Source organism: Mauremys reevesii, linkage group 18 (genome assembly GCF_016161935.1).
Source record: "Mauremys reevesii isolate NIE-2019 linkage group 18, ASM1616193v1, whole genome shotgun sequence".
NCBI lineage: Eukaryota > Metazoa > Chordata > Testudines > Geoemydidae > Mauremys > Mauremys reevesii.
Genome location: NC_052640.1, coordinates 2,941,933 through 2,969,482, shown reverse-complemented (window position 1 = coordinate 2,969,482; position 27,550 = coordinate 2,941,933). Strand labels below are relative to the sequence as shown.

Below are 27,550 nucleotides of genomic sequence, written 5' to 3'. Positions count from 1 at the left end.
TAAAATATTCAGTTAGAGCATGTCTCAGAGGGGTAGCCGTGTTAGGCTGGATCTGTAAAAGCAGCAGAGAGTCCTGTGGCACCTTATAGACGAAGATGCATCCGACGAAGTGGGTATTCACCCACGAAAGCTCATGCTCCAAAACGTCTGTTAGTCTATAAGGCGCCACAGGACTCTCTGCTGCTTTTTCAGTTAGAGCATATATCCCACACAATAAAATTAAACCATTCCCTGTTTTAAAGGGACACTAATGCAAACAAAAGCTCTTGCAATGAAGAGTAGCTACAGTGTATGTCCGTTGTCTAGCTTTTGCATCTGGGCCATTTCCCCTGAATTCAGTTAATTAGTTGGCAGACCCCAGAAGGTTTTGCTAAGTAGTCAGACTTCTCTGTCTGACCAAGCTTCTTTCTGATCAACTCTGGGTCATCCCGTGGTTGCATGTCATCTCTTCAGGAGGTAGCCTTCTCCCTCCCTCTTTAGAAGCTGTTCTACCTTCCCTCTCTCCTCCCCACTTCTTCTCAGAAAAGGGGATCTAGCAGCCCCAGGGGCCCATTGTTTTTAGTAATTTAAAGTTTCAGCAGCACTGAGATCACTCTTTCCTGACTGAAATATTTCAGTTTGTGTTTTGGGGTTGGGGGAAGGTTTAGGGTTCTTTACTTTACTCAGGCCAGGTAGCCCCAACTGCTGACTTCTAAACATTTTATTTTACAATCAAGTCATTTTGACCTATTGGCAGAGACAAAAACTGTGACACCATTGTCATTTTGTCTGTAAATATAAGACTACTGTACTTGGATTTTACTGTGCCTTCTTTATGAAAAAATATTAGAATTCAGGTTCGTGCCTGAATCTGTGCTATAACTCAGCACAGTATGATTTGAAAAGACTGAGAAGCTAAACCAGTTACCCCTAAAAATAACTCCCATGGTTTATAAAGGAAATATTGGCAGATTTTTAACACTAGCAGTTCTACTGGTTATCATATGCAGTGGGTGGAGAGAAAAAATGTGTATGGCTCTGACAGTCTTTTGGTTGCATAGCAACAATGGAACTGTAGTGGTTGATATTATAATTTGTCAGAATACTTTACACCATGGGACTTGGCTGATTCAGTTGCATGTGGAAAAATTAACTCTTTACAGTTTTAGGGGTACTTAAATATAACACCACATCTCTTTAGGGTTTGCAGTAGTTCTACACAAATATATAAAAATAAATAAAACTAAATCTTTATATTCTAAGACAGAGGCATGGGCAATTTTAATATGCCAATATTTTCACATGTTCATATCCCAAATGTGCTCCTGAAAAGGCAGTTTCCATTTACCACTTGAAAACTTCTGGTTCTCTGAAGTTTAACTACATCTCACTAGGGGACTGAGTTGAGTGGAAAATTTTACAGTACTAAATCAATCTGTGTTTATTTCAATCTTTTTCAGTGGTGGTGGTGGTGGTGGAGAGGGTCTGAATACAGCAGGTCTTTAAGTTGTTATAGTGGTGTGATTTTTAAATTGTTTTTGTCATTGGTCTTGGTGTTGCAGTTTTGTTTAAAATTACGTTATTGTACCACCCTACTAAATCTTTAATCTGTGTCAGATTTTAATCACACCTAATGTTTTGTCTACAGTCAACCACCTCTTGAAGATGAATAATGTGTTGTAGGAATGAAAAGGACACTGCAGTTTTTTAAATATAGTTTCCTGATTTATTTGTTTTTCCTGCTTTGTAAAATGCTTGTAAGACTTGAAAAGTTACCGTGCAAATAAAAGAGGTCAGCCTGGCCAGGAAAATGCTGCCTCTTCCTGAGTATCTAGTGCTGTGGGAGCCGATATGGAAGCCTTTAACCTTTGTCATCAGTGAGGTCAGCAAGAATATGCACAGTTCTGGAATTATTTATCTGTTGCTGCAGTGTTGGGGGTGTGGTGGAGAGAGAGAGAGAGAGAGTGTGTGTGTGTGCGCGCGCGCGCATCTGCATGCAGAGTGGGAGGGGAGCTTGCATACATGTGGTATGTTGCCCTAGATCGGCCACTATTTTTCAAATTAAATTTTAACACTGGATTGGTGGATTTTCTTGCCAGATCTCTAGAAAACAATTGTAACGGTGGTGTTAAATTATGATAAATTCCTTGTGCACAGTACTAGCCCATCAAACAGTGAGTATATTTGTCATAGAATTTCTGATTCCTTGAGGGTTTGACCTTCAGCCTGCTGCATATATCTTTAGTGTGTATGTACAAAATTATCTGGATTTTAATGTCTAATATTGATTGTAAGGCCCCTCTCTTTTACACAGCTATAGTCTTGTCATTTCAATCAATAGTTCTGCTACTGATCCAAAACTACAATTACATTTCAGTACTAAATAACGCATTGGTTCATTCTGTATCCCCCTCTTTCTCCTCCTCCTACCAACTCCAGAGGTAAATTAACAAAAAGAGATTCAAGCCTTAATGGACCACCATGGAAAATTCATAAGTGTTTGTGTACATAGAGTGGCCAGTAAAAGTGTGTGCTAGAATGTTTAAAAACTGGACTTTTCAAGAGATGGTAAAGGGAAATGAACTTTGCTCCCATTGAACACCTGTGTTACTGTTCTGTGATTCTCAAGGATCCTGCAATACCTACTTTTGTATGGCTAATGAAACTTCTTCCTGATCACATACTGAGCAAGACAGATTCAAGTATGCACTCAACTGGTGCAAGATTGTGGTGGAGTTTGCCTTTGGAAAAATGAAAGTAAGGTGACCATTCAGTGACTAATATGACAAGTATCTCATCTGCGGCGTTTTGCATAAGAAAGTAAAGAGGAAGCTTTTGCTTTCAGTGAACAGTGGCATATGGGAGCTATGCACAACCAACCAACCAAACATTGCTTGGCATCAGACACATAAATGAAAAGGATTTGAGGAAAAGTCAACACAGTTTTTGTAAAGGGAAATCATACCTCACCAATCTATTAAAGTTCAGTAATTGGTTAAAAGATCAGAAACAAAAGGTAGGAATAAATGGTTAGTTTTCAGAATGGAGAGAGGTAAATAGTGGTGTCCCCCCAAGAGTCTGTAGTGGGACCAGTACTGGTCAATATATTCCTAAATGATCTGGAAAAAGTGGTAAACAGGTAGCAAAATTTGCAGACGATACAAAACTACTCAGGATCGTTAAGTCCAAAGCAGACTGTGAAGAATTACAAAGAGATCTCTCAAAACTGGGTGGCAAGGCAACAAAATGGCAGAAGAAATTCAATGTTGATAAATGCGAAGTAATGCACATTGGAAAACATAATCCCAATAATAGTTCTCTGAAAACATCCACTCAATGTGCAGCAGCAGTCAAAAAAGCAAACAGAATGTGGGGAACCATTAAGAAAGGGATAGATAATAAGACAGGAAATATCATAATGCCTCTATATAAATCTATGGTACATCCACATCTTGAATACTGCATGCAGATGTATTGGAATTGGAAAAGGTACAGAAAAGGGCAACAAAAATGATTGGAGTATGGAACAGCTTCCACACGAGGAGAGATAATAAGACTGGGACTTTTCAGCTTGGAAAAGAAACGACTGAGGGGGGATATGATAGAGGTCTATAAAATCATGACTGGTGTGGAGAAAGTATATAAGGAAGTGTTATTTACTCATTCACATAACACAAGTACTAGGCGTCATCCAATGAAATTAAGAGGCAGCAGGTTTAAAACAAAGCAACAAAAAAGAAAGCACTTCTTCACACAATGCACGGTCAACCTGCGAAACTGTTTGCCAGAGGATGTTGTGAAGGCAAAGATTATAACAAGATTAAAAAAAGAGCTGGATAAATTCATGGAGGACAGGTCCATTAATGGCTATTAGCCAGGATGGACAGGGTTGGTGTTATTAGCCTCTGTTTGCCAGAAGCTAGGAGTGAGCGACAGGAGATGGATCACTTGATGATTACCTTTTCTGTTGGCATTGGCCACTGTCGGAAGACAGGCTACTGGGCTAGATGGACCATTGGTCTGACCCAGTCTGTCCGTTCTTATGTTATGTTTTTAAGTGGTGTGCTGCACAAATTAGGGATGTTCTATATACACACTTTAAACTGTTGGTGGGGTACTGAATCTGAGGCAGTGAAGGTAATGATATTGTAATTTTCAGTTTGTCATTTAATGTTGTTAAGGTGGGCTTTTTATATATTAAAATATCCTTTATTAATTATACAGTTCTCTTTGTATGGTGATTACGTTTATGGGGGACTGAATTATTGTGGTATTAGGCTTTTCAGAAGATGCATTTGTACTCTGGATAGTTTTACCGTGCACTAATGCTCGTGGAGAGGGAGTTTATGGTGGATAGTATCACTGATGTGCAGAATATAATGTCTTTGTTTTCAAGAATAAATGTTACACATACAAAGATAGCAGCAGAGGTGGTCATGGTTTGTTTTCCCATTCTGTCTGCCCTTTGAGGCGTGTATATAAATTTCGTGTGACGCCAGAAAGTAGAACTTTGACTAAGGAAAACTATATACATAAATAACACTGGTAAAATGATTGTATGCAGTGTTGTTGTAGTTGAGTTGGTCCCAGGATATTAGAGAGATGAGGTGACTGAGGACCAAATTCTGTTGGTGAGAGAGAAAAGCTTCCAAGCTCTCACAGAGCTCTTCAGGTCACTGGTAAAATGATACCTAAATATCCTTTGAGAGTACAATAAATATATACTGTTGTATCTAGTTTGGTATTTGGGCCAGGATTTCTGTTCTAGGATTAATTTTTCTTCCAGATCTGAACCTCAGTTGCACTATTGCAATTGTGTGTTGGAGAGACAGCCAACTCTCCATTTTCACTGTAACTTTTCAGATGGACAAAGAATGTATAAACGAGTCCTTGTGGCACCTTAGAGACTAACACATTTATTTGGGCATAAGCTTTCGTGGGCTAAAACCCACTTCATCAGATGCATGGAATGAAAAATACAGTAAGCAGAATATATATTATAGCACACTCCATGCATCTGATGAAGTGGGTTTTAGCTCACGAAAGCTTATTCCCAAATAAATGTGTTAGTCTCTAAGGTGTCACAAGGACTCCTCGTTGTTTTTGCTGATACAGACTAACACGTGTACCACTCTGAAAAGAATGTATATGCATCCTGCATTATAAAATGGGTTCCTTTTGGTTTATGCTTTATGCTAATGGCCTGATTTAAGGGTGGAGAATCCACTCTAATGAAACAGTCGATTTACTTCTCCATCTAGATTCTTGAGTTCTTAAACAGTACTTTTAATATATTATAGGATACTTTCCCACTTTCTCCATCTCTTTGACGTTTTGCAGGCCTGTAAATCAAAGGGGTCAAATGTGCAATTGGTGCACTTCTTTTGGTTTGTAAAGAAGACTCCTCATGTCTGCACTAAATCAGGATTTTCCAGCCTTTTACAGTACCACCAGCAGCATTACATACTGCACATGGTTTTTGGCCAGAGTCTGCAACAGCTAGCTTCTGATTTCTGGGTACATTAAAAAGGCTTTCCAAGGACTCATTAAGATTTCATTCTATAATTCCAGTAATAAGAAGGCAAACCGAGTTGCTCCTCTCTGGACTGATGACAAAGAGCCCATTCTGTGTATATATTTAATTGCTCCCACTAATTTTATGCCAGCAGATTTTTGTTTTTAATTTTTACTGGTATTGCATCCTGTGGGTGTCATGTTGGCTGTTTGTTGTGTGTCGGTCCCTTCTGCAGTCAGATATTTTTGCCACTAACTATGCAGATTCTGACTCATGAGATCCATCTCAATCAATATTTCATTTATGCCATGTCCTTGTTCTACATCACAGCAACAAGGTGTTTGATATTCTGTGCTTGTTTATAATGCTGTCTTTTTCCTTCAGATAGTGTCTGCTTTAGTGGCTATAGAAGAGAACTTCTTTCTGTTCCAGACTAGCAGGAGATACAGTCTGTATATCATTTTCAGGGATTGGAAATTACAATAATGATGAATCCTGGACTAGTGCCAAAACCAGCATTTCTAGATAGAAGTAATAAGAGACCCAATATTATTATAAGGTCTGATATTTTGAGAAACATCCAAATTAGAAACAAATGCAAGTCTTCTTTTTACCATCTTGCTTTATTTCACTTGAATTTTGAAATGATTTTTATGATTCCTGTCATGAAAATATGTGGAGCTATAAACCAACGCTTGAAGAATTCCATAATCTAAAAGCTGTGTAAAGCATTATGTCCAACTCCACTGGTTAGACGGAGACTGTTAAAATCATATGGAGGGAAAAAAACTATTACTAGGGTGTTTTATTGGGGAGACTTTTCTTGTCCAACAAACGTTTACAAGCACTGATTTTGGACTGTCAGTCAGAAAATCCTTAATCCCTGTTCATTTCTCTTATGCATGAAAGAGAGGTTAACCACAATAGAAGGGTCTTTCTTTTACATTTCAGTTTTCTCTCCATCACGAGCACTCTGTCTGTGTAGGGATGACTGCACCTGAGGTCTCTCTACATGTGTTATCTGCAACCCTTTAGTTTTCCTTTCTGGATTCTTTAGTACAAGGATGTATAGGATGTGGACCTTAGCTTTGTTGCTTCAGTTCATCGGGTTGATAAATCCTAACAAACTCTTCAGCAAGGAGCTTTCTGATGGCGGTTTCTATGTCAGTAGATACACTAAAAGAACAGGAGTACTTGTGGCACCTTAGAGACTAACAAATTTATTTCAGTACAAGCTTTCGTGGGCTACAGCCCACTGTAGCTGCAAAAGTTGTAAGCATTTGGGGTGGGGGGTCTGCGAGTCGCAGGAAACCTTTTTGGTCAGTGTTTATATACAAAAAGAAATAATGGTTATTTCTCTCATTTGGAGCAAGCATTTGTATTATATCCCATACTGAGAGGAGATTTACACGCCTTTTGGCAGCGGGTAAGAAAGTGAGAGATACTTTCAGTTAGGCGTATTGGGAATAGAGGATGAAAAGTGGACTTATTGCCTGTATTAGTCTGTAACTGCTACAAATGTGCAGTATTTATGTACTCTATAGACTCTTCCTTTCTTTCTCCCCGTGCATGATGTAAGGCAGCTTGCTTGGGAGTGGGAGAGTTCTTCCAGCATGCCGCCTTCTTGCATTGTGGGTATCGTCTAAACATTGCTTATGCAATAGTTAGGGGTCGTTCGGTTTATTGATATGTTTTATATGATTCTTTCTCCAAGAAAGATTATTGATGCAGAAAGTTATAATGCTGAAATCTGTATGTTTGGTATATTGGAGTACTGTGTGATTTGATGCCTTAAGATGTCAGAGGTGAAAGTTTGCATTTTAGCACAGTTAATAATTCGTAACCAAATAATTTTCTCTGTTTCTTTAAAATGTTCAGTGAGTGACCTGAGGTTCTTTCTGTAGCTCATATTCTTGGTCTACAGTAATAAGTAATTCCAAGAAAAGTGTTAAAGTCAAGAAAAATACGTAATTAAGTATATAGTCTATTCATTTTTTATAGTATTCATGCCTGAGGGCCTCTGAGTAATTAATTGAAATGTATGCATCTGTAGTTTAAAGAGAATTAATATAGTGTCTGGCTAGTATTAGAATGATTGTTATTAAAGTCAGCAGATGCTATACTGAGTGGAGGTTGAGAGAACATAGTGTTTAACTTAACTCCACACTAGTGGTATCTGAGAATAATGGCATTTTCTCCTAAATTTATAATGAAGAGAGATCTTTGATAGCTGTTGGCAAATATTGAATTTTTAATAGCTTCTTGTATGTGTCATTTATTGTCTATAAACAAAACTGGGGGAAGTCAGAAAAAGCAAACAAACAAATGTTGGGATTCTGAGAGGTACCTAAGGACTCAGATGTCCAACTCTGATTGGAGGCCTAACTACCTCAGTCTCCCTTGGCAAATCTGAGACAAAGTTGGATCTTTTGAGGGAGATGGATGAGTGATAAAGATTGTGTGCACAGTGAAATAGTCACCTAGTAAATTACTTTCAGTATTTTGGTACTTTGTGCTTTCAGACCTGCTTAGAATCTGCATGTGCCAGAGGCTCATAAAAATGAATTATAATTACACTGAGCTTTATCAAACACCAAAAAAATGAAGTTTATTGGTTTTTGTTTATCCATGTTAGTTTTCAGAGCATTATAATATTCTGTGTACTGTCTTCTATATATGAACTCTGGTTGTTTTTTATAGGGAAATGTCTTTATTTGTAATCTTTTCGGTCAGGAATGTATTGCACTGTAATTGACACGTGGTTTCAGTGGGGATAACTCACGAGTCAGCGTTCACCAGATAAGGGCTTCGCAGTCTGGACCTAAACCCTGTGTATAATGTGCAACTTTTTGTTCTGAGATGTTAAAGTCAATTTGAATTCTTACCTTTTTCCCTGCAGATAAGGTGTAGAAATGTTTCAGGGTTTAGCTACTGTAGGATCCTTTGCTATTACAGTAGCTTGAATACAGTAACTCCTCACTGTAGTTATGTTTCTGAAAAATGCTACTTAAATCGAAACAATGTTAAGCAAATCCAATTTCCCCATAAGAATTAATGTAAATGGGGGAGGTTAGGTTCCAGGGAAATTCTTTTCGCCAGACAAAAGACATTATATACATATCCAGTATAAGTTTTAAATGATTTTAAACAAACTATTTATACTGTACTCACGAATGATGATTGTGAAGCTTGGTTGGGGCAGAGCATAGTGGGGTTGGGGCGCGGGGGCTTGCCCTACTCCGCCCGTTCAGCACTCTTGCCAGGCAGCGGAGTCAGGGGCTTGCCCGCTTCCCGGCTGGAACGCAGGGTGGGCAGAATGGGCTAAGCCCCAACACCCCAACCCTGCTCCCCAGCTGGAATGCCAGGTGGGCGGAACAGGGCAAACTCCCACTCCCTGACCCCGCTCCCTGGCTGGAACGCCAGGTGGGCGAAGCAGGGCAAGGTCCCGACCCCACTCCCTGGCAGGAGCACTGGGCAGGCAGGTGGAGCGGGGTGAGCCAAACAACCTTATAACAGAACGTTGCATGAATACTGTGTACAGATGTGGTCTCCTCATCTCAAAAAAGATACACTGGCATTAGAAAAGGTTCAGAGAAGGGCAATGAAAATGATTAGGGGTTTGGAACAGGTCCCATATGAGGAGAGATTAAAGAGGTTAGGACTTTACAGTTTGGAAAAGAAGAGACTAAGGGGGGATATGATAGAGGTATATAAAATCATGAGTGATGTGGGGAAAGTGAATAAGGAAAAGTTATTTGCTTGTTCCCATAATATATGAACTAGGGGCCACCAAATTAAATTATTGGACAGCAGATTTAAAACAAATAAAAGGAAGTTCTTCACACAGCGCACAGTCAACCTGTGGAACTCCTTGCCTGAGGAGATTGTGAGTCTAGGACTATAACAGGGTTTTAAAAGAGAGCTAGATAAATTCATGGCGCCTAAGTCCATTAATGGCTGTTAGCCAGGATCCATAAGAAATACTGTCCCTAGCCTCTGTTTGTCAACAGGTGGAGATGGATGACAGGAGAGAGATCACTTGATCATTACCTGTTAGGTTCATTCCCTCTGGGGCACCTGGCATTGGCCACTGTCGGCAGACAGGATACTGGGCTGGATGGACCTCTGGTCTGACCCAGTCTGGCCGTTCTTATGTTCTTATGACTTTAAACGAGTATGTTCTCTAATAGATCAGCAACCTAATAATGAAACAATGTTAACCGGGACGACTTTAAGTGAGGAATTACTGTATTAGAAATCCACTACCATTTCACTTATTTATACCACCAAATTCTCAGAGCTTAGATGGATGTTATGAAAAAAAATTCAAAAGAACCATTAAAATTGTTCTCCATGTAATCTAAGTTAAAACCAAGTATTATCTTACAGTGCGAAGCACATCTTCTATGTTATCATATGAGAGTCTTAAAACTGCAGGAACATCAAAGAGCAGATAAAATTTTAAGCCAAACTGGTGAATGTGTGTCTGTCAGTCAGTGTTCGAATTAGAAAACTGCTAAGAATTACCGAACCTTCAGCAGGGCAACAAATTTAGTCAATAGACTAAATTGTGTCAAATCATGTGTTGCCATTTAAATATTTGGTTGTTTTTAACTGTTCTAAACAAATATCTTCTGCTTCCAACAACTTTTCTCAGAAGTGCCGCTTTAATATTAGAAATACTTACTTGCCATTCCCTTTCTCCTTTGCACTTTTCCATTTTGTTTCCTGAGCTGCTCAGCACATGCCATTCTGTTAAGGGCACACAGGAGCCTAGAAGAAGCTTGAAACTTGAGGGCAGTAAGGGAAGAAAAACCACGTGCAATATAATGGACCAAAATATATAGAGAATTACTCCTGAGGGCATTCTACACCAACAAAAAATTAAAAACTCTGAGCAAAGTATTTTAAAATTCTGCAAAATCCAGCAAGTTTCATTTGTCAATAAATAAATGCAGAAGCTCCAGCATGGCAGTGGGGAGCGCAGGCCACTGGCTGCACGAAGGTGGGAGATCACCCTTCAGCACCCCCACCCCTGGGAAATGGACTCAGTGGTGAGGCTGCACTTGACCCTGACACAGCACAAGGCCTGGACCTGGCTCAGAAACACCCTGGGGCCCTGTCCCTCTGCCTCAGGTGTGCCAGGTGTAGGACAAGCAGGCACAACCAGGCAGGATCCAAGTATGAAGGGACTCCGTGTGGGGGGGATCCAGGTGTGGGTTGAGAGGGTTCTGTGTGGGACAGTCTGGGTGCAGGCAGCTCAAAGGTGGGGTGTCTAGGTGTTGGGGGGTCTGGATACACAGAGGCTTGTTGGGCGAGGGGTTCCAGGTGCAGGGTCAATAGGACTCTGCAGAAGCTTCCAGGTGAAGGTGATTGGGGCTCAGTGGAGGGGTCTGGGTATGGGGATCTCAGTGGGAGAATATGGGTGCTGGAGGAGTGGGGCTTCATGGGATGGGGGTCTGGGTGAAATTCGTTGGGAGTCAGTGGTGTGAGGGTCTAGATGTGGGGGCTCAGGTTGGTGCAGGGGATGGGGCTTGTCAGGGTGGGGGTTTGAGTGCAGAGAGCTCAATAGGGGGTGGTCTGAGTGAAGGGGTGGGGAGTCTGGGAGGCAGGGGGTCTGGGTTCTGCGGAAACTTTATTAGCAAAGCTTATTCTGGTTTCTCTGTCAGAGAGGTTTGTTTAGTATATTGTGATGGAAAAGATCTCCTCATACTGAATCCCATGACAGCTTTACTGCTGGGCTGTCATATAAATATCTGTGGAACTACATGGTGTGCTGGTAAGATTGCCATATACTGTAGTTATAGCTCCACAGTGCTTGCTCTTAATACAACTGCAACAATCCTCATGAACGCTACATTGTCTTGTGCAGAAAATGGTACAAGGTGATCAACAGTCTCTGTATATTGATTACATAAGTGTTTTATTTTAACAAGCAATATGAGAACATGATTAGATTTATATAGCAAACACCAAGCAGAAAAACATCTGAGCTAGCAGGAGAAGTGGGGAGAAATGTAAGAAGAGTACTTTGTACTTGTAAACTGCTTTGAAAGCACTACCATAAAGGTGGTGGTATCATTTTACCGCTGGTCAAATACAGGAAAAGAGAGGAGAATTGACTTGCCCAAGGTTACAGAGCTAGTGAGTGGTGGCAGAGAATAGACCCCAGAAGTCTTAACTCAGCCCCCAAGAACATGAAGCTACAAAGATGATGATATAGTAACTGAAACACATGGTTAGCCAGGTAAAGAGGAAATACCCTGGGCTTGTATGAAATTGCTGCAGAAGTGCCTGACATAGGACAGGAGAAGAACATTCCATATTACTATATTTGAAAAATTAATGCATTCTTCATGACTGTATACTTACCCACAGCGTGAGGTGTAACAACTCATGACTGTAATCTACTTCATACAGTAAGGAAAGTAATTGCTATCGTAATGTTATTGGATAGGCTGTGGAGACACTTGAACAAAGCAGAGCAGGAAGCTGTTCAGTTTCATGCTACATGTGTGCTGAGCTGTGTGTGTTTACTGTAGACTAAAAATAGACTTTTGACTCAGTATCTAGGGATGATGCATTGAAATAGTTGAAAATTTAGAGCAACTGTACAACCTCTTTCAACTCCTATCATGAGGTAATTCGTATCACTTTGTTCAGCATTATTGCAGACCACTTCACAGGTCGCAGCGTATGGAATTGAGACACTGATACATGTGAGCATGGAATCCTAACGATCTGGGCTATGCAGGTCTTGCTGCTGTTCTTAGGTCTTGCGATGATGTTGATATTAATGTAAACAGAAATGGCTGACTGAAGTAAAGCTCTGAAGCTGACTCAGCAATGATCCCATAAAGGTTAGATTGGAGTGACAGACAGACTGTTGTGACTAGGAATAGAAAAAGGGCAAACTCTTTGCATGTGGAAGGCTAGGAAGAGATTGATGGCCTTGGTGGAAAGTGTCTGACAAATTATGAAAACCTTGTTTGGTAGGAGTTATGGGATGTTAGACTGTGGTATGACACTAGTTTGTAGATGCTGCAGCTTTATGGCGAGAGAGCTGGTTGTTCACATGTATGAGTGATTTGGGGGTGTTCTGTGCAAGGGCTGCAGCTGTAGGGAAAACAACTTTAATATGGAAGTAGAGAGAGTGGTTATTGTGCAGCCTCATTTTGTAGAGAGAAAACAATCCTATGTAATATGTATGTGGGGGATTGTCCTCAGCAGAGTTAAAATTAGTCCAGTATAGAACCAGACCCACACTCCCTCCACAAAATGGAAAATAGCAGATAGCAAGTGAATACTTGGGTGACGAAACAGAAGATTAGAAAACTGGAAGTACGACAGTGGCATTTATGTGAAGAAATCTGAATGCTGTGGAGTGGAGATTCCTAAACTGAAATCCATGGAGCACTTGCTGGTAGTCTTTAGAGAGCCATCTGGTCACATGCTGCTCTCCCCTTCTTATTTCTGGCTGCTAAATTGTGTTAAGATAGATAAAAGTATGTAGGTTTCAGAGTAGCAGTGATGTTAGTCTGTATCCGCAAAAACAACAGGAGTCCTTGTGGCACCTTAGAGACTAACACATTTATTTGAGCATAAGCTTTCGTGGGCTACAGCCCACTTCATCGGATGCATAGAATGGAACATACAGTAAGAAGATATTTATACATACAGAGAACATGAAAAGGTGGAAGTACCCATACCAACTGTAAGAAGCTAATTAATTAAGAGAAGCTATTATCAGCAGAGGAGAAAAACTTTTGAAGTGATAATCAAGATGGCCCATAAAAGTATGTAGTAATCTTTTGTAGCAGGGGAATTAAGCAATTTCAGTCAGCATGAAATGAGCGGGAGGGGAAGTGTCCATAATGCAATGTAAGGTGAGATTCACATTCTGGAAAAAGTATGGGAAGCCCTGTCCTAATGTCAGGTGAATCGTTATCTCAAGAGTTTAATAATGGGTTGGAACTAAGAACTGGGGACAGTGCTGACCTGTTCTGAATTAGCTGCAATCAAGCTTTTGGTTAGAATTGTTAACAGTTGGGCTTTTAAAATAAATAAGACATATACCGGTATAAATAAGATACATTCCTCTGGGTCTCCCATTTTGTCTAGTCTCATCTGTGTCTGGTTCTTTGATCTAAATTCCCAAGGGAGAGACTTTCTTTATTTGGCTTGTACAGTACCAAGCACATTGTCAGTGCCAAGCAAATAATAAATAACTTGCTCTCCTCTGTTTATTGCAGCTACTCTCCATTTCCCTGCCTGCTATGTTTTTAGCAATTTGTATATTCCACGGAAGGAGAAAGACAGCTAAGTGGAGCATGAGGTAGTACGCTTCCCACTCAGCTACTCACTTTTGCTTAGCTTGTCCATTATTTTCCCCATACTGTGTGTTATGACCTGACTCCATTCCCCACCCTTCTTTGGGACATGGGGATCAGTTACCCTACATGCTGAAATCAGTGTCTGAGACTCCCCATCCCCACCAGTCACTTATACATGTGCCACTAGAGCGCCACCTAGACTGCGAGCACTCCAGGCTTCTGCTTTAACCCCTTTAAGGACAATGTAGCAGGACCAAAGCAACGCAGGCTTAACAAAGGATTTTTTTAGCCACAGAAACTTTACTCTTAAAGCATTGAAGAGTTACAGATCTATGAAAACAAAAGTATTGATGTACCCGCCCCTTGCACACTTGGATGACAACTGCCCCTCTGCAGATTTTTAACACCAAACTGGTGCCCATGGAAGGATAGCAATCTGGAGTTGCAGACCTCCAGAAAGTGTCACCCATCTTTCAGTTGTCCAAGCAGCTCCCATTTGTGTCTGCACAGCAAAACAGGGGTGATCTTGGCACACAACTCCAGGAATGTGGCTTTCCAAATCTGAATGTTCTGCAGTCACTGCTGGTGATCCCTGGTTTGCATCATGATCTGGTCCCACCATTTGCTGCTTTTTTCATCAATCCAGAGTCACCACTCAACTGTGCACAGCTAGTCAGTAAATACATGAAGAAGCTGATCAGTTTCATTCACTGTCTGTATCATCCACCCAACCTTTGTATTCACAGTGCATGACTAGCCACTGTGGTGGTAGTTGTGGCTCCACAAATACACAAGAATCAGATGTCCTGCCCTCAAAATAGACAAGAGAGCTCCAATGATCTGTGTGGCATCCATGTCTTTTGTGGTCAGATGGCAGAGAGAGTAAAACTAGTGCAAAAAGAGTAGATTATGGGATGGAGCAGAGAGAACTGTGACAGTTTGGGGTCAAAGTCCCACAATCCCTTACAAGAGTGGTTGTATCCCACGGTACACTGCAAAAATTTCCCACAAGGGTGTGCGTCAGCTGATGGTGCTGGTGTACACTGGGATGCTTATTCATGCCGCAACACATCTTGTGTTGGTACAGACTGATTCTGTGAGGACATACAGCACTGGCAAAGGCAGCCAAATGTGAACACACTCTGCCAAAGTAACACACCGGCTGAACTTTTGCTGGTAACATTTTCCAGTATAGACAAGTCCTAACAGGCAGAAAATCATGCAGGTCTCCTCCTCAAGGATTATATACTGAAGGAAATGGCATGGAACTGAACACTACCCTAGAAAGAAAATATGAATGTTTGTTGGTCATTTGGGATAATGAATGCAAGAAGGAGCCAGCATGTCTGTACATGATACATAATTTCTAGCTTCAATGGATGACTCAGTGCCACTGGGAAACAGAAGGCACTAGAGTGCTTTACTTTGGGGTAGGATGTTATAGCTGTGACTTTACATCTGTCTGCTGCAAATTCAGGATATCAGCAACATCAAATATGACCCATTTCTTCCTGCTCCCCCGTCCCCACAAAAGAGGATTGATTCCTTCATATTTGTCACTTATATCTATTAGTAATACAACCTGCTAGATTCACTAGACAGTTAATTGAAAATGAAAGGTGAGAGATACAATGAAGAAAGGCAAGGATATTCAGTTATATCTATTATGACCCTTCTAATTCATTCCATTGTAGCTACACTTTAATCTGGTTTGCTTTTTATCAAATACCTTCTAATATCTGGCATTATGCAACACTACTACTACTGGGGAAGTGTTCTGCCCTTAATTCTGCTGGGGGAATTCTCAGCTGCCTGGATTACATCCCCATTGTGTCTCTCAGGGACAAAACTGGAACTGAGAATCTAGCCCAGTATATTTATTAAATGCACAGTTTACTAAATAATGAGGAGTTGTGACCACCATATAACTGAGCAAATGGTAAATCAGTGTTGTGACTTCAGCTGAAAAATAACCGGGATATCAGGTAATTTTATACCTATGTTTATAGGAACTCAGAGAAGTGCTTACTGAAAATGAATGTAAGACTTTTTTTACACTTCTGCTTTCCATAAAATACCATTCAGAGTGCCTCACAAGACTAACTTGAAGGTGGGTACTTGTAGCAAGCCAATCAAATGTTAAAAGAACCCTTTGCTGTCATTTAGTACATTTACTATCCAGAATAACATTCAGTTTATATCGTATAGCTATATAGTCTTGGACAAGTTAGTTCACCTCCCTGTGCCTCATTTTTCCACATCCAAAAATGGGGATAATTATACTTTTTTTATAAAGCGCTTTGTGAACTATGGATGAACGTTTTAGAAGAGATGATGATTATTTATTATTTATTACAAGCGCAAACTGTTAAAATACATTATTAAGGATGCAAAGTCAAGCTGTCAGAAGTTAGGAAATGCCAGAGTTAAAGTTGCCCATGCAACCATAATTGAGCCCTCTTGTGTGCATGCATTGTGTGCTATGATACAGTCTTTAATTGCATGATCACATACTATTTTTCCTGCCTTACTCAATGTACTGGATGGATGATGCTTGCTTAATGAGCAGCTAGTCAATATTCTGATTGTTCAATGTGTGACCCTAGGTCTTAGTTATTGTGACTATTCAAACCCTGCTCAGAACACAGAATTATTAATTTCCTTATGGGCTTTACGATGGGGCTCAGCCCTAGAGTATCTGAATACTTCCCCAACGCTAATGAATTTATTTTCACAACATTCCTGAGACAGACACACACAGCATGAAAAACTGCAGCCTGAAGGGTTAAAGTTTGGCAAAGTTATTAGCAACTGAAAACAGAGCCATATAAAGGGAATTTTCAGGCAACCTTAATGATCGGTGGGGCCACCAGCCCTGCCTGTTGTTATATTGCATTCATTATATAGCACAGCTTCCAAGGACATCCATGAGAATCGTCTGTCACGCCAAGGACACAAACCAATTTCTGTGCACGGCTCTGAGTGTATGACTCACACGCAAGTGCATCTTGGGATGTGCTGATTTTTACAGTTTTTATTACAGCCATTGGCTAGTTCTAGATTGATTCCTGTAGTGCAGACATGAGGCGTGTGGACAGTATTCTTTTAATGTGAGAGATCCAAAGGCTCACAGCTGGGCTTGCATTTCTACTGCTGCTTTTCTCTTCATGGTGACTGTGTTCTTGACTGTTCTGCAAGCAGTTATAAAACTCCATTCCCCTCTTGTCTAATTACGCATACGTAGTACATTTTAAAATTTTCTGTGGAGACAGTTGTGTCTACACTACAACTCCTATAGAAGTGAACCAATGTACCATTCACCTTCATAAAAGTTTTGTCCTATAAAACTATTTTTCCTGCCTTTGTCAGTGTACTGTACTATTTTTATATTGGTATTTGTTGAGCATGCTCAAAAAAGTAAAGATCGTGCTTACTGTTTTTGTTCAGCAACTAATTATCCAAGTGACAGAATTCAATTGTCTGGAGATTGATAACGGCAGGGAGAGCCTTTCACTTCTACTTGCTGGTTCAAATCCTACACAGACTTTTGGTAACTGACAATCTGGCTTTTGGTTGGCCCATGTAAAATGAGTTAGGTGGTCTTAATCCAGCTCATACAGGTTAAGTGTCCACAACACAACTGCCACCCCCACAACACTCAATGTTAGGTGCTGATTGGCAACCTTGGCAGTCCCTTGAGAGAAGTCAAGTACTAAATGGTCATGGAGACTGAATTATCCTTCTACTCCTAGGGATGGCCCCTCCACATCAGCTGGTGTCATCTCAGTAAAGCTATGGCAAGAAACTGTTTCTGCTGCTCTCCGTGCTCACAGTTCTGTGGTTAGTCAGAGCTTGGGGCTCCAGAGCTGTCACTTTGACACCTTTCACTGACTTGGTGGATGCTGCTGAATAATTTCTTACCCTAAAGAGCATCCATATCACTTTCCTCCTTAGGCACCTGCTCCCCTTCCTCACTTTAACAAGACTAAACACTCATCTATGCTTTAGGGCACTTTCTGCACTGATGGAGGGAGGAACAAGATGGGTCTCTTGTTTCTAATTTCTGTGATCAAATGTAGGAACAATAAATGACACATATGACTAAGAAACAGTATTCTCACTACTTTTATGGCTTCAAATTGAAAATTAACCACATGTGACATTCTCTTCCAGTGCACTTGGAGATTAGACATAATGTCACAATGCAGATGTAAAATGTCAGTGTGTAATGACTTCCGACACTGTGAGTTGGTGCAGAAATGAGAAGAAGAAAAAGTGGCTGAAATGACTTGTTGAGGATCACTTGGAAATGTCATTTCACATCACACTCTATTGCTGTGTTTCACACAGTTACAAATGACACTTCAAAAGAAAACAGCTGTTTGTTTTTAATGATATATGGAACTAGAGTATAAAGGCTGAAGAAAACTCACTGCTGTGTGATACTGTGTGCTGTTCATTTTCTCTCCCTCAGAGGATTGTTAGCTTTAAATGTTCTTGTGGATTTATAACGAAAAAGTTAAAAGCTAATAAAATAGCAATCAAATGTTTAAAAGGAATACTGGCAAGTAAATTAGACTCCAAATACAATCTATTAAAATAGCTATGATCATATGGAGGAAAGGCTATGGATTCTGACTATATTCCCAAAAATGTAGTCTGTAAAAATACGGTAATAGGTTCTTGTGTGGACCTGCACAACAAGCTTTCTGCTTCCTCCTTTGACTTTGTGCAGCAGTTAATTCACAAACATCAGTTTCTAAGCTATGCACATTCCTACTGACCCAGTCACGATGCTACTGCACAAACAAGGAGGTGGATCAAATGGAGCTCCATCAAATGATTCTGCAGCATTATAAACAAAAGTGAGGAAGGAGTGAGCAAAAGAGCAATGTTTGCCAAACAGGTGCAATTGCCAGGCAAGATAATTTTATTTCGAGGAGCTTCCATAATACTTCCATACTGCCAAAATACTCCTATAGAAGAAGCTAGAAGTGAGGACGAAGTACACAACTTCTGTTATTCCCTCAGTAGAGTTGTGTGTGTTTACATGATGCCTTCCAAAAATTGCTTGCTAACTATTGTTAAATAGAAAAAGCATTAACTGTAGCCATCTATCTTTGAGTTAATGAAACAAAATAATCATTTCCTCTTTCAGGCCCCAATGATTTGCCCCTGAAAATAAAGCATCTCTTTCATAAAGACCTTACTAGCCTTTGGGTGTTTATAGACTGAAGACATTTTACTCATTAAACTGTGTTTCTGTGCATAAGTTTACTCTCGTTCAGCTTTAGACTTACAGATTTGAAAGCTACTGGCATAAATTAACTCAGTAAACTGTTTAACCAAACTGGTAAAGAAATCATGTGAAACTTCTATTATATTGTGTTGCAGGATCAACTGAAGCAGTGCTTTGCCAGACAACCCCCAGAGGCCAAGGACACCGACACACTTGTGCAAGAGGCTGACAGTCAATATGGTACCTGGAGTGAGCAGCGCCACAGTGGGGACAGGTAGGACTGAGGAAGGTTGACTGTGTTCTCCCCAGTGATTTGGATGGGTATTGCATGTTGTATTTTCCCTTTTGATATGTTTTCTCTAGCTTACAATGCAGTAGACTGTTTGAGGATATGCCTCAAGTAGCCATACCTGTGCTAGCTCTGATTGAGATGGCACATTAAAAATAGAAGTATAACCACAGCAGGGAAGACTAACCATCTGAGTGCCTACCTGTGGTCTCACATTGGATAATACTTGGTGGCTGGTCCATCCTGCTGCTCTTGCCACTGCAGATATGCTTTTGCTTTTAGAAGTGATTGAGCTAGCATGGGGATGGCTACTTGAGCTGGAAATTACACCTTGTAGCTTCGGTGTAGACATGTCCTGAGATATTTTGAGACATCCAATTACTTCTTTTTCCTTAAAATGTGAACAGTCACTGTAAAAATAGCATTATGAAGTTCCATGTTTGTGTCTGAATGACATATATCTATCAAATGTGCTTGGTTTATAAGTGGAAAAACCTCTTTTAAAAAACTATCACAGCAAACTGCAGCTGGGGTCAGAAATTTGAGCTGTTCCTTCTGACTCATGCATGATCACCAGTTATATAATTCATGAATAGTAAAAATCCCGCAACTGGAACTAAATTAACAATTCTGTTCATGTATGAGCCAGAATAGGATCTAGTTTACACTCTTTGGTGACTACAGAAGGAAAAAGCAGTAAAAATATGGCCTCATTTGGTAGATAAAGCAGTTATGATTGAATTCATGTAGGGAGCAGTTCTGTTGAGCAATATAGTGCCATTTTTATGTACTTGCTTTTCAGACCAAAACCAGACTTCAGTGTTGCAAATTAGACATATATGGAGATATACCTATCTCATAGAACTGGAAGGGACCCTGAAAGGTCATTGAGTCTATCCCCCTGCCTTCACTAGCAGGACCAAGTACTGATTTTTGCCCCAGATCCCTCAGTGGCCCCCTGAAGGATTGAACTCACAACCCTGGGTTTAGCCGGCCAGTGCTCAAACCACTGAGCTATTCTCCTCTCCTCTCCTCCCATTAGATGAGTGATGACCTAGTTGTGTGGTGCTTGTGCTTCTGTCACTGTTCTTGGGGAGGTTTCACATACCATGAAATATATCCATAGATTTCATTGTTTTTAAGGCCAGAAGGGGAACCATTATATCATATAGTCTGACCTCCTATATGTCACAGGCCATTAAACTTTGCCCAGATATGCCTATACTGAGCTCAGTTACACACACACATTTCAGTCCTCAGGAGACGACACTGTTGTGTGCCACATGCAGAGAACAGAAAAGATTGAGGTGCCACCAATGCCCATAGGCCCTGCAGTGGCAGGGAATTGGTTAATGAAATATGTCCAGGTATTCCTAGCAGGTGGTCCATGCCCCTACTGCAGAGAGAGGTGTAACACCTCCAGTTTGACCAGCAGGCAAATTCCTTCCCACTTGCAAAGATGACACACAAACTGGGGGAGTGAAAAACACAGATCACTGCTTTAGAGCAAACTGGATCACTTGGTAAACTGGGCACAAGCAAACAATATTGGTTTTAATATGGCTAAATGTAAATGTATATATCTAGGAACAAAGAATGTTGGCCATACTTGCATGATGGGGGACTCTACCCTAGGACGCAGTGATACTTAAAAAGATCAGGAGCTAATCAGCTGAAATGAGCTCCCAGTGTGACTCTGGTCAAAAGAGCAGACGCAATCTGGGATGTATAAGCCGGGGAATCTCGAGTAGTAGAGAAGTTATTTTACTTCTATATTTGGCCCTGGTATGACTGCTGCTGGAAGACTGTGTCCAGTTCTGGCGTCCACAATTCAAGATGGACGTTGAAAATTGAACAGGGTCCAGAGAAGAGCCACAAGAACGATTAAAGGATTAGAAAACCTGTTTTACAGTGATAGATTCAGAGAGCTCAATCTATTTAGCTTAACAAAGAGATGGTTAAGAAGTGACTTGATCACAGTATATAAGTGTCTATAAGGGGAACAAATGTTTAATAATAGGCTCTTCAATCTACCAGAGAAAGATGTAACACAATCCAATGGTTGGAAGTTGCAGTTACACAAATTCAGACTGGGAATAAGGCGCAGATTTATAACAGTGAGAGTAATTAACCATTGGAGCAATTTACTAAGAATTGTGGTGGATTCTCCATCACTGACAATTTTAAAATGAAGATTGGATTTTTTTTTAAATATCTGCTCTAAGAAGTATTTTGGGGGAGGTCTCTGGCCTGTGTTATATAGGAGTCAGACTAGATTATCACAATGGTCCCTTCTGGCCTTGGAATCTATGAAACTGAAATTTGGTGATTAGTTTGACCTTGAGCATGGGAGCAAGAATCTAAGAAAGAGGATTCTGTATATCACCTCAGAGCACTGGACTACCCCATCTGGTGTCCCATCTCCATATGTGACCAATCTCTGATGCTTCAGAGGAAGACAAAGAAACAACCAAACCCTAAAATACATCTGGTTAATTCTGCATTGGGAGGATAGCTGGGGGAAATGTTTCCCGACCTGGCAGGCAATGGGCTAAAGACCTGACGCATGAGATTTGATTCTTTGTTTTAAGGCAGAGCTGCAAGTGGTGTGAGCGTATTGAGGGCAATGTGTGCACTCTGGTTCCCCCTGGCCCATGAAAGAAGGGAATGAACAGGGGGATTCTCAGGTTCCAAGGCCAGAAGGAACCACCACGACCACTCAGTCTGAGCCCACACATACACAGGCTGTAGAAAATCTCCCAGAGGCTGGATTAAAACATAGCTTTTTAGAAAGACATCTAATTTCACTTTACAGACTCCCAGTGATAGTCTCCACCACCTCCCCTGGTCATCTGGACTGATGTTTAATTACCCTCAGTGTTAGGAAATTGCATCTTATTTTGAGGTTGAATTTAACTTCCAGTCATTGTACCTTGTTATGCCTTGTCAGCAAGATTGAAAAGCCCTGCCACTACCAGATATCTTATCCATTAAGTACTTATACACAGCAGTTGTTACCTCGTCAATAAACGGTATGAATTGAGCTCACATAAGGATTGCTTTCCAGTCCCTGGATTATGTCTGTAGTCCTCCTTTTAACTCTCCAGCATTTCCACGTCCTTCTTGAACTGGACACAGTAGTGTTCTTACTGACGCTGTGTACAGAGGCAAGATCACTTTGCTACATGTGTTTGATATTGTCCCTTTGATCATCCGAGGTTCACATTAACCCTTGTGCCATGGTATTGCACTGTGCTGTGCTGTGGCAGTTATCTGTGATGACCCTAAGTCCTTCTCTGAGTCACAGCTTTCCAAAATAGTCTCTCATCCTTTAGGTATAACCTGCATTCTTGGTTTCCAGATGTATTATCTTGCAATTGGCTTTAGCAAAACACATTTATGTAGATAATGACCATTTAACATAGGGTGACCAGACGTGCCGTTTTTAAAGGGACAGTCTCATATTTAAGCCCTCCTGCAGGTGTCCCGACTTTTTCTTAAAAACAGGCAAATTGTCCTGTATTTTCTGTCTCTGCCCCCCATCAGTACTGGCGGGTCCTGCTGCTGGCCGCATCCCTGCTCGCCAGCCACTTGCCCACCAGCAGTGAGTGGGGGGCTCCAGTGGCCGACGATGGGGGTGGGTGTGCAAGGCTGGTGGCGGGGCAAAGCTGCAGCACACAGGGCTGGCCACTCGCCCGCTGGTCCAGCATCACAGCCCATGCTGTGTGCTGGCTGGGGTTTGCTGAAGCCCCTGCAGTCAGGTTCCCTGGGCCTGGCATGCAATGCATCCTAAGGGCTTAACCCCTTCCTGCCCGTGCTGCAGCCGGGCACAGGAGGCGGCTGGATTATGTCAGTGGCCTGCAGCGGCCTGAAGGTGTTAGCTGCCTTTCGACACTGTGCGGGCAGGAAGGGACAAGATGCTTCCAGCCACAGGGGAGTGTGTGTGTTGGGGGGCAAGAGATGAGCTCTGCAAAGACACAGGATAAGTAATTACTCCCCTCATCCCCCGTCCACCCCCGTGGCTGGAAGCAGCTCCCATCCCTTCCCTCCTACAGAGTGCCAAAAGGCTGCTGCTGGCCACGTTCTGGTGTGAACCCTGGCAGAAATCTGGGGAGGGGGACATGTGACCCTGTGTACCCCCCCATGTTGCCTTGGGAAGACGCAGTGCCAGGTACCAGGAGAGGCGGGTCCGTCCCAGGGGCCCAGCCAGGCATGGAGGGCGGAGAGTGCCGGGCAGGGAGAGCTGGGTTGGGCGGTCACCCCACCGTGTGAGAGAAGTGTACAGGAGTGTGTGTGTCTCACCTCTCCCTGTGTGAACCCTACAGCCTTAAAGGTAAATAAGGAGAATCCAACTACACAGTATTTCTTTTTAAAAGTGGATCAGTCAACTTGATGTTAATCTGAATGTTTGTACTGCATAGTTCTGATTCAGTGCCGTTGAACTCGCTTGAATACAAGTAATTTTACCAGGTGTCCCATATTCAGCATAGGGAAATATGGTCACCCTAATTTAACAAGACGATTCAAACTACTCTAACACAAGGCACTTACATAGAAGCTGTTTTACTTGCCTTCTTTGATATAAATTCTGGTATCTATCCATACCGATTAACGATATCTAAATAAACATTCTGGAGAATAAGAAGATGATAGCTTATAACAGGCCTTTAAATCCCAAACACTCTACAGTGGTAAATGCAGTGTGTCCATTAATTGATGCTTTCAAGCGCTCTGTTCCACTCAAAGTAGTGATGTTATGCTGTATTAAGGTTTACCCAACCTTGGCTTATCTTGAATTTAAGTACCATAGTATGGTTATAACTGAGGTGCCCAGCAGCAAGGTGGGTGAGTTATCAAAGTCAACTTTTCATTTTTAATACCATTTAAAGCCAGGGACCCCTGGAGTGAGAATTGTAAGCTTGCTCAGTCACCTATTTGTGTTTAGGTATTGTCTTGGTCTCAGATCAGTCTGTTGCAATATCTTAAATGCTAAACACAATGTAGAAATGACAGCTTTAACTCTGAGTCTTACTGCAGTTCTAATGTCACTTGTGTTCAGAATATGTTTTGCATCTGGGAGATGGTGCAATATAAATATTTTATGCTTGCTAAGGCTGGGTAGTTTTATGGTTAAGAAGGCCTGACGGGCTGACAAAATGATATGCCAACATCTAAATCTCTTCAGTAAGTTAAACTTTAATTAAGTATTTTGCACCTGCCTTCTCTGTGAAATCAGTTTCCAACAACAAAGGCATCTTCCTTTCAAATTCAAAAGCAAGACCGGTTGAACATTTATTTCAAAGCTGGATTATGACCCATGATAGAAAAGGAGGCCACCTTAAAAATGGTAATTTATTTAGGCATTGAATTGTCAAGCCTTGAATGCTGGGGTGTTTTTCCTCTGCAGCAAATGTTGAGATCACCCGTAAAGGAGAGCAGGAAATGCCTTGATGGGATCCTAGGCACTTGGCTGCCTTCCCTGCTCTCCTGTAGGGTGATTCCATCATTCATTGCAGGGGGAACGCTGATGCCCGAACTCAGGACTCAGCAGGTAAATGGAGGAATTGATTTTTCAAATACTGGATTTGCTTAGAAGATATAAAGCTACCTCTTTATTCTGTTCATGATTTAGATCTTCTTCGTATGCAGTGGAGCTAGAGGGAGGTATGTGGCGGGGAGGGAATGGTGGAAACTTTTGCTGTTTATCTGTTAATAGAAACGTTCAGTACTCTGGAGACTGAAAGTTAAAAATACTCTAACCATGCAGCTGTAATAAAGAAACGAGGTTTCCTAGTCTTGTGATGGCAGTCTGCTTCACACTTAATAAAAAAGCCTGTGTATCTTAAATATAACCTTCTCTGCTCTTAAAGGGAAAGTGTTTCATCTTTAAACCGTTACCTTGCCTCATTGATCACTGGTTTCTCCCCAACCACTCTCAACTAGCTGATTTGGGCCTTGGCCTGCTTACAGCCAACTTTGCATGTTTAATTCCACCTTGTTTGTGCTCCTGAGCGAGACCTGCTCTCTTGGGGCTTGTTCTGTCAATTTTTCTTGGTTGTGTTTTATTTTGAATGTACTTTGCACACTCTTCCAAACGTTCAGGCTGTGTGTATATAAAACCAAACTTTACACCTTACTTTGTTTTGCAAAAACATATTGTGCATCATGTGAGCCACGAGCTAACTTGGTGGTTCTCTGTTTGGGATTGAATGGCTTTATTTAAGTTCTTGGCCAGATCCCTGCCATGCTATGCCTCTTTTAGACAGCTCCTTTGGCAGGTAGGGAGAGACTGTCCCAGCGGAATTGTGTAGTGCAGGGGCTGACAGTGGTGCTGGGAGCAGGGAGATTGGCCTGAGGGCTCGGCACTCCAGCAATCTTGCGCTGTGCTGGAAAGTAGCCTTTTGATGGCTGTGGGCAAGGTGGCGTAAGCTAAAGCAACCTCCAAAGCTGCTCCAGTGTACACTGGGGACTGGCCTCCAGAGCAGCCCAGGTATGGGAAATGCAAAGAGCAAAGGCCGTCTGTGTGCATCCCCCACCCTGATGCCTCCTGTGCTGCATCTCCTTAGGTGCTTCGCTACCCAGTGCTCCTGCAAGGAGTGTAAAAAGTTATTCCTGAGGAAAAAGGAGATGCTTAAAACATAGCCATTGTGAGACTGAGGGGTGGAGAATTATGGAGTGCTTGTAAAAGGACATCAGATTTGATTGGGTTGTTATGTAAATGTTGCATTTGTTTACAGAACAGGATGATGAATGGAGCTAGAAGGCTTACCCCATTTCCTCCTCAGAGTTAGAAGGCCTCTGTATCTGAGGGGTGGGTTTTTTTTAAATGTGGGATGGCTGTGTGACTCCTAACCTAGCCTTAGGGTGTTGTGGGAAATGTAGTTCAGTAACTTGCTAGATGTTTTGTTGCAGGCTTGTTTATTTTTATGGTTGGAGAAGCTTTTAAGACGAGGGTTTAAGAACAGGTTTTGTACAAAAGTATGGTGATGAGTTACCTGAGTAGTTGCATTGTATATCAGTCGTTTAGCTGTAGAGAGCAGTTATAGTTATTTGGGGTTCGGGATTATGGCCAGGGCAGGGCCTGTATTCCATGGCACAATGAGATCAGATTCTGCTGCAAGAAACCCTAAATGCAGTGTTCACTTACTCTCGCCCAGGGACATGACATATCCTTCATTCCCAGGCCTGACCTCAAATATATACTGACTCCTATGAGAGACAGTTTAAAATACTCATTCACATTGGAACAACGATTATGTTTGAGAATGGGGTTTTCAGTATGTTCTCCAGGCAGTCTGGCTCCCTGGGCCATGGCTACCACAATGTTGTCTAGGTGGTCCAACTTGGAAACTCTTGGGCAGCCAGTTTCAACATTTCATCTCCCCAGCTCTCTGGACCTCAACTGCAGTGCTCATTCTCCAGGCAGACCAGCCTGACAGCTTACACTTCTGGCTCTCCCCACGTCCTGTCTGCAAACTGAGCTCCGGCTGCCTGGCCTAAAGGAACAGTGCAGGAGGCAGGCACTGTAATCTAATGACCTCCTCCTAATGGGGAAAGTTGGAGAGCAAGAGGCTGCTGCTTCAGGTTGGTCTTGGCAAGGCAGACAGAAAATAAAATGTTGGGTACCTGGCTGCAGCAAAATGATGAATTCTGTGTCTGTCAGTAATGCTGACATTTTTGGTATCCCAGGGAAAAGGTGTTTTTTTGTGGCTGCTGAATAACAACATAAGAGCGGCCATACTGGGTCAGACCAATGGTCCGTCTAGCCCAGTATCCTGTCTACCGACAGTGACCAATGCCAGGTGCTTCAGAGGGAATGAACAGAACAGGTAATCATCAAGTGACCCATCTCCTGTCACCTATTCCCAGTTTCTGGCAAACAGAGGCTAGGGATACTGCAGAGCATGGTTTTGCATCCCTATCCATGGAGTCCATGGGTATGTCTACACAGCAATATAACATGTGCAGCTTGCCCATGTCAGCTGACTAAGGCTTGTGGAGTTTGGGTTGCAGGGTTATGAAAATTACAGTGTAGATGTTCTGGCTCGGACTGACGCCTCGGCTTTGGGACTCTGGACGGGGGGAAGGTCCCATAGCCCAGGCTCCACCCTAAACCTGAACATCTAACCTGCAGTTTTATAGCCAGGCTCCCCGCCCTGAGCCCAAGTCAGCGGACGTAGGCCAGCTGCGAGTGT

General features: G+C 41.8%; 1 protein-coding gene across 6 annotated transcripts in view; it reads left to right on the top strand.

The window, feature by feature from the left end:
- Positions 1-27,550, top strand: part of KIAA1671 (KIAA1671 ortholog) — a 142,363-nt gene that overhangs the window by 94,445 nt on the left and 20,368 nt on the right. For 4 of the 6 annotated variants that reach the window (XM_039504601.1, XM_039504600.1, XM_039504607.1 and 1 more), the window contains one exon: positions 19,222-19,340. In XM_039504601.1, the coding sequence (XP_039360535.1) occupies positions 19,222-19,340 (119 nt within the window). Of the gene's footprint in view, positions 1-2,013; positions 2,154-13,746; positions 13,830-18,000; positions 18,131-19,221; positions 19,341-27,550 lie in introns of those variants that run through there. The other 2 variants (XM_039504603.1, XM_039504608.1) reach the window with 2 other exon arrangements.